Source organism: Monopterus albus, unplaced genomic scaffold, assembly GCF_001952655.1.
Source record: "Monopterus albus unplaced genomic scaffold, M_albus_1.0 scaffold58.1, whole genome shotgun sequence".
In the NCBI taxonomy this organism is placed as follows: Eukaryota; Metazoa; Chordata; class Actinopteri; order Synbranchiformes; family Synbranchidae; genus Monopterus; species Monopterus albus.
The window spans coordinates 579,249-587,315 of NW_018127938.1; the positions used below are offsets into that span (position 1 = coordinate 579,249).

General features: G+C 39.6%; 1 protein-coding gene across 2 annotated transcripts in view; it reads left to right on the top strand.

The window, feature by feature from the left end:
- Positions 1-8,067, top strand: part of col24a1 (collagen type XXIV alpha 1 chain) — a 62,755-nt gene that overhangs the window by 24,301 nt on the left and 30,387 nt on the right. For both annotated transcript variants that reach the window (XR_002275175.1, XM_020602920.1), the window contains exons 7-14: positions 702-755; positions 2,443-2,487; positions 3,399-3,452; positions 3,880-3,924; positions 5,000-5,053; positions 5,687-5,731; positions 6,550-6,603; positions 6,977-7,021. Coding sequence is in view for 1 of the 2 variants with exons in the window: in XM_020602920.1 (XP_020458576.1) it covers positions 702-755; positions 2,443-2,487; positions 3,399-3,452; positions 3,880-3,924; positions 5,000-5,053; positions 5,687-5,731; positions 6,550-6,603; positions 6,977-7,021 (396 nt within the window). In the remaining variant the exon portion in view is untranslated. The remainder of the gene's footprint in view (positions 1-701; positions 756-2,442; positions 2,488-3,398; positions 3,453-3,879; positions 3,925-4,999; positions 5,054-5,686; positions 5,732-6,549; positions 6,604-6,976; positions 7,022-8,067) is intronic.

Sequence of the window (8,067 nt, forward strand, 5' to 3'; positions counted from 1 at the left end):
TCCGATCATCATGAAAATAAGAATTTTCCCGAGCAGCCTTGATCTAGTTCTCTTCAAGTTTTAATACACTGTGCACTCATACAAATGCTCTATGAAAACTTTCAAGGGTAATTTCTGCCCTTTGTTTCATTTCTGGGATTAAAGTTTATTGTCACATAAAACCAAACATATCTCATGTATCTATGCAGTATTTATCCAAGTACATCTGATACTGTTGATGTGTAGACCTCTCATCATGCCTTGCAGTAACTCTTTTATGGTGCATGTTAGTCATTTCATCTTTATCCCTTTTGTATTAACATTCCCTCTCTAATCTCCGTTCTTCCTCTCACCTCTCATCTCATCTCATTTTTATGAATAGCCACATATTGTGCAACGTTAAAGGACATTTTTAATATGAACTCAAGACACTGCCTGAAGTGCAAAAGCACCTTTAAACCTTTTCTGCTCAAGATAAATGTTCTTATTATTAGTAACAGTACTATTCATATCAGTATTAGTATTATTTAATATTATTATAGTATTTCATAGTATATTGTTCTAAAGTGTACAGCTAATTGTTGCACAGCTTTTGTAATGGAATGAACAGATTGATTTTTACAAATATTTGTCTTAACAGGTTTCATCTCTCTCATGATGGTGTGCATCACAAATCCCACTTTTTTGCAAATGTTATGTTACTCTGTCATTTGTTCCAATAGGGTGACAGAGGCCCTCCAGGTCTGCCTGGGCCGGATGGATTTCCAGGTCCACTGGTAAGATTTAGTCTGTTAAACTGCTTGATTGGATTACAAGTTACTTTTAAGAGTTAAGATCATGTATACATACACATTTTTAGACGTGTGCACAGACGCATTCACACACCCACTGTATCAGTGTTCCCACTGTCCTCTCTCTAACATCGTTGTTAGCCACTGACGTTAGCTGAGGCCTCAACAAGCACTTAATGTGGTCAGTATTCGGTAACCCAGTCAGAGAGGCTGCTCTCTGCCTGTCTTCATTCTGTCCGTCTACAGAATGTCTCAGTGGAAAGGAACATATGCATATAGTATCTAAGCATTTCTTGGTAATTCTTCTTTCTTTGTTCTTATGTCCAACTTTGTCTTCTTCACTATCTTTGGGATACCTCTGTCTCTGCATATCTTGAGCTTCAAGATGTGTTGCTGTCTCCCTTAAACCTGATAGGCTTTGAGGTCAAGGCCATAGGTGATCTGAAAGAGGAAAGGCACTATGCTCAGGGCCATGGTGTTTATGACATGCACAGTATCACGTGCCTCCTCGGGTCATCAGCTGTCAAAACTGAAAGATGAGAATTTCAGGGACCTGCTATCAGTGAATAAATGACACCACCTCAAAAAAAAGCACATTGTTGTTGCCATGCTCAGCTTGACTGTTGGTGGAATTGAACTTATGATGTTCTGATTTGCTATAGTAGGTTGCCCTGCCTCCCACATGGCTGTGTCCACACAGTTATGAGGTAGTTTTTTACTGAAGCCCTGAGTCTGGCTTCCACATATAGTATAGTAGCTGACCCTCATCCCCCCTCCCATTATGCTATCCCTATGTTTGTAGTATTTGAACCTAATATAGCCAGCACATGACCTGTGCCCTGTCAAGCATCTTCAGAGGCAATGACTATCTCGTGCCCTATGCTCTTACCTCCAACATGGTTTTTTATCGAGTGTGAAGGTTCATTTGTCAAAACCTTGGATGTGCATAGCAGAGTTCATGTTGCTAAATAAGAAGATCTCCTGCAGCCCCCAAAGATACTGTCCTGATCCAGGCCCTGTGTTTTGGAGCTGTAAATATCTGTTGTTCATTATCATGTACAGTATAAGGCAAAAATAAATGGTCTTAAGAAAAGAAAATCTCTGATTGAGCAATAGATCCTGGTTAGTTTATAAAGAAGAAGTGCTTGTTTAACTAGATGTGGGATCTGGATGTAGCATAAAACTGACTGTGAATTAAAATGAACCAACTTCTCAAATAATTATTTTGCATTCTATGTTAATTTTTTGGAAAGTTTTTATGTTTTAATTGTGTCAGTTTCTTTTTAAAATCCACCTTCATTTTTGTAAAACTATTATCAAACACATTCAAATGATACTCGTGCATGTATTGGAATTAGCCTGCTGCCGCCAGAACAAACCATCCAAGTTCAGAGATCCTAGAGTGGCACCAACAATGCTGCCTGCAGAAAAGAGGATTGAGATTATCCCTAGAACCTTTAACATCCGGTAACATCAGATAGTTTATAAGTTGCTCAATCAAATGACTCTCTAGCATCCCCTTTTATCCCTTCTTTTTTGTCTACAGCATAGGTCTAGGGATGGCATTGTTGATTGGTCCACCTTGATCCGAGCTAAAATATTTTGACAAAAAAGTTGTACATGGTGAACATACCTGTTAAACAAATAACTATTGTTTTATTCCATTTTCAAGGGTCCTAAAGGTTATCCAGGTCCACCGGGACCTCCAGGAGAACAAGTAAGTAGCTTGTTAAGTTTGTTAACAAGAGAAAGACTTTAGTGCCAGAGATCAACAGGTCTCATGAGCGCTAATGGGGCATGTGTCAAATAATAAAACCCTTAAACTTGACAGTTGGGGACATGTTATAGTGGATGCACTGATGCCAGCAGTCATACAAAAACAGATCTCATCTATATGCAGTACTGTACTTATGTAGGTGCACACACACTCATAAAGTACACAGCTGTGTCTGTGTGCATTACCAGCCAGTTAAATCAGTCCTCCAGCTGTCCCCTCTAGTCAGCAGTTTCTTTTACCCTCTATTCATCCCCCTCTCTTTGATGGAAAAACTCTTCACCTCATCAAAATGCTAACAATTAACAAGCCTCATTACACATTAGAGCCTTCTGAAGTCCACATCAGAAGGCTTTATGGAAAAAGGAAGGGATTAATTTCTGTGAACTCCAGGGATTACTTTGATGCCAGTTATGCTGTGATCCAACAAATGGAGTCAGAGAAATCCGGTGCCACTGGTGTTTGTATTTGTTGCCACAAGCCAGTGATCATTTCCATTACAAACTTCAAGAGCAATGAAGAAATAAATGGTTTACAATCTGCCATAACAAAATAATTCATCATTTTGCGAATGCAAGTACTTGGCCAAGTAAAATTAAGCACATTTATATTGTGCTGGATAAGAGCATCAGCAGAATGTTTAAAGTGTAACATATTGCAAGAATTTTTAAATAAGAGCCGAGTCAGTGAGGGCGGGGTGAGCCGGAAAGGTGCAGAAAGGTAAAGTTAATGGGCAGGGTTGTCTAGAATGAACAGTGCTCGTTTTATTCCACAGTTGGCAGTGCTGGTGTTTCTCCTCTTTCACTTTATCAGTCATCTAATCTCCCTATTCCCTCTGTGTCTCTCTGCTGCAGGGCATACCAGGACTTCCTGGAGAAGCTGGGGCTGTAGGTTACCCTGGCAGGCAGGTGCAGTGAAAAATATAAAAATCTGCTTCCAGTTCATCCACTGACCCTCCTAGATTCTTTATTCCTCCACTGAGACCTCCAATGGGAATGCTCAGTAATAATACTGATTTCCAGTGCACATTTCTTAACCCATTTTGGATTTGTAATTAAGTTCACAATGTGTAAATTAATTAAATGCATTTCCTGAAGTTTTTGATGTGTGCAGTCTGTGGATTTTAACCATATGCAATGCCAGCAGTGTGTGCTAGGAACTATATAGTGCAACTCAAAGTACAAAAACCATATGTTTTCTTTTAGCTGCTTGTCAGTCGGCCAGCTGTAATTCTCTTATCAGGCCAGTCAGAGTCTAATGTGTTTTGGTTTGCCGCATAATGTGAAATCACCGCGTTTGTGTGTACTGTGACGATTGGTCTTTGCTTTGTTGCAGGGCCCAGCTGGGCCACAAGGTAACCCAGGGCCTAAAGGCGTCCGTGTAAGTACAAATAGCTCTCTGCTCTCATTCTGGCCTTTTTTCCTGAGTAACGCTGGTTTGAAAACTTCATTTCCTGAACGGATTAGACCACTGTCAGGCCTTCAGCCTTGCTCCACAAAGACTGCCCAGAGTATGAGTTTTATTTTTGACATACTACCTGATAGAGATGCACTACGTGATTAGAGACTGCATGTGTCTCTATGAAGAGTCTATGGTTCTTCTTAGTTTGGTTCATTCCACATCAAGTAGGAATGCCCCAAAACAGCAGAACATAGGAAAGAGAAGAGGATAGAAGCAAGTTAGATGTTGGCAAGTATGAAAGCAGAAGGAAGAGAGTCAAATGAGCTAGTGAGAGAAGGAACTTCAGTGGAGCACAGCATCTCAGAGAAAGACGATAGCTGGGATTACATTGTCAGACTGAGGCAGGCAGAGTGAAAAGCAACCACAAAGACAGATAATCCATTTTATACGGTAGGTGTGTGAGAGAGGACAGGGTCCCACAAGTGACTCATTCATACATACATACATATTACACCCAGGCCAGCCAGTGGCACCAAACATTTATCCAGAATGTCTATAGGATATATAGGGCCATGTCACAAATGTTTAAGAAACACAGAAAATATATGTAGAAATGATAAACAATCTCCAATGACAGTGTGAACTTATGGATATGATGATATGCGCATAAATGCTGCGATACTGGTCTGTGTCACCAGATCAGGGTATTCAAGCTACTGGCAGCCAAGTTGCTGTGATGTGGTATGAATAATTAATAATCTCTTCTGGATGACCAGTGTGGCCTTTTGTCCAGCATCAGACCAAAAGTTCTGCCTGATTGATTGAGCATGGGGCAAAAATGTTACTAGTTATCCACAGCGAGAAAAAAGTCCTCCACTTTATGATTACAAACAACGTGCATTGTTCATGGCTAAAGTGATTTATTCATTTCCAGGTTGAGTAGAAGTACTGTGGCGAGATTGTTGTAATGAGAATTTGCAGCACAGTGTTTAAAAATGTGGTTTTCTTGTAATGTTCAGACAGTATTGTGATATGACATATTGCTGATTTCCAGGGTTTCATTGGGCTTCCTGGTGTCGCTGGGCCACCAGGGCTGGAAGGGGAGAGAGTGAGTGATGTTTCTTTATATTAAGCATCACGTCTTTTTACTCAGATTACTGTGTTCTTGTCTTCCCCCTCCAGTTTTTCTCCTTCATTGTCTCGTACTTATTAGTGTGGTTTGTAACATGCCAACTTTCCTGAGAGTTTTAGCACTTTGTCACCATTTTACTGTCACCTTTCTTCTCATGTATCTTGATTTATGTTGCGCTACTATCCACTTACTTGAAATCTTTTGACTTGCAATCATATGTATTTTTTTTCTGTCCTTTTTAAAACAATTATTAAACTACTACAGCTTTAAAATGTACTGAATTAGGTTACAGAAAAATGTATATTTTTCACTTTGGCTACGTCTAAATGACATCACTCTTTCTTTCATTCTTGTTAAGACTTCAGTCTCAAGGAACTCCAGCTTTTTATGGCTCTGTTATTTCACTGCTCGGTTTGTGTCAAGGAAAAGTTTACCTCAGTGTGATGAAACAGTTTTTGAATCTTGGTTTGCCTACTAGCCTGTTAAATATCTCCATTTTAATCCAGAAGCTGAAGGCTGTTTTAACACCAATTACTAGGGAGCAATAACATTTCATGTCCCAGATTTGAGTTACTCATACACTTGTTTTCTGCTTGTCTTCTTTTCTAGGGCATTCCCGGTCCCATTGGAAAACCTGGTCCCAAAGGAAGACATGTAATAATTTATTTTGATTCCTGTCGTAGTTCATAGCTGCTTCCAAACAAAAAAAAAAGTACTTTTGTTATGTGTCAGCAGCCATGGATTCTAGCCATAGGAACAATTGTCTGTGTCTTCCTGTGTGTTAAAATTGGGGAGATTGTCCCACGGACACCAAAAGAGAATAATTTCCACGCTCCATCTGTTCTGAATGCCCTAATGGAGCATGACATCGAGGGCCAGTGGTTGAACAGTGTACAGAGAGATGAGATGAGATGAGTAACTCATTTAGAAGAACAGTATTCAGTATGTGGCAAATGTTTGATGGTATGTATTTTGACCTAGGTCCTGCAGTGCCAAGTTTTTCAAGGTGGCATTGAAAAACACATTACATTTAGATTAAGACAGACACAGCTGGAATGTCTGGGTTGTGCCTTCACACTGTGAAAAGTCAATGTTTTAAGAGCAAGCCGTAGCTTCTCTGTGTTTGCCAAGTAGGCAGGCAGCCTAGTGTCTTTTCTATCCAAAGGTTTTTTTTTCGTTGTTGTTGGAACTCATGTTTGGCTAACTGTATCCAAGTCTGAGGCCCAAGGTTTGTTGTAAGCCAACCCACAAACTCGCCAATGGAATGGTTCATTAAATAAAAACTACTGTATTTTCGCACAGTGTCACTGCAAGTTTGATCAACAGTTTGGGGTTAGTTGCGTGTTTAATACAATAGTATATGTAAAGTAAAGACTGAATGCTGTGCAACAGCAAATGTAGAAATTAAGTAACAGTTAAAAACACAGTGCCCTGACTTTACTCAATTAAATGTTGATGTACTTCCCCCACAGGGTGTGGGGGGTGACGCTGGGGAGAGGGGGCCTTCTGGTCCTGATGGCAATGAGGTGAGAGAATTGTCCTACACTTTTCATCTCTGCCCGCTATTTCTCTTTTCTCTTCTAAATCACCAGAATCCGGCTCCTCACGTCTTACACCTGTGTATAACTGATAGGCTTACACACAGGAGTCATGTACATGAGGATATTACTGAGCATTTTAGGTTTTTCTTCACTGGGCAATGAGACAAATGCCTGAACAACCTTGACTAGTTCATTTGGAGGTACAGTTAATATGTAGAAATGCTATGTCATCAAGGAGCTTAGCACACAAAAACATAAAGTTACGCTAGAGTATTTCCAGTGCAGCCTTGGGAATGATGAGTGTGTACTGTTAGTGTCCTGTCCTGTGTACTTAGGATGTTGCTGTGATGTTTCACAGGGGCCCATTGGTGGGACTGGCAATAGTGGCTTTCCTGGTCTGAGGGTGAGTATTAGTTTTGCAGTGAAATCACTTTTATTGCCTCCACCATGGCAGAGCTAATGTCTTTGCCAGTGTTTCTTTGCTTGTTTGTTTGACGTCTGGAAAGTGTGGACACCATGATTAAAAGTTGATAACAGAATAGTTTTGGTTATTACATAAACAGAATCATATATTTGAGTATAAACCTTATGTAGCCAGAGCCACATGAGGTTTGGGACAGTTCTCCAGGTTATGTCCCTTTTGTTTTTTTCTGTTGATGGACTCTTAATCACTCTATTACTTTTATGTTTTGTGGTAATTTTTAATTCTTTCACCAATCATTAATTCATAGAATCTGTGTTTTCAAACTACACAATTACCCAGTTCCCTGGAAAAACAATTGGAAGCACAGAAATCAGTTATTGATAATTAAAGGGGATGTAGTGGTTATTTCACATTACATCAGGCAAATTATTACCAGTACTCTTAAGTAATCATACAAGAAAGCCAAAAACACTTAGACCTCCTTAACTCAGCGTTGATTTAAGTTCTGTTTTGTCAGCTTTCCAGTTGAGTGATTCAGAAACAAGATAGATCTTACAAAGAGCTTTAATTGACATTAAAAACTCGTTTCCACTTCCCAGTGTCAATCACAACCATGTGTTCACTCATTTCCACAAAGTTAGAACTTTAGTTAGGCGATGAGAAAGAGAGCAGCAAACAGAACAGCAAGTGTTCGTTCTGGTATGCACTTGATTTCGTTGCCAGTGTGTGACTCAACAAATTGTGATCCAGCCAGACACTTAATACCAGCCTGAAAAAAAAGTTAGGTAGAGACTAAAACAGATCTTTTTTTCAGGCCTTTTTGGTGTTTGTTGCTGCTTTCCCATTCTCACTTTTTTGAGAATTTTCATGTTGTATGGTTTGACCTGTATATACAGTGATTTAATGTACTTTCCCAGCTGGTGTGTTGCATTTCAAGTATATAATATAGTGCATGATGCTGTCGGTGTGAAGGCATTTTATGTCTGATTGAATTTGCTGAGGATACAGTGTTTGTTTTGAAACAA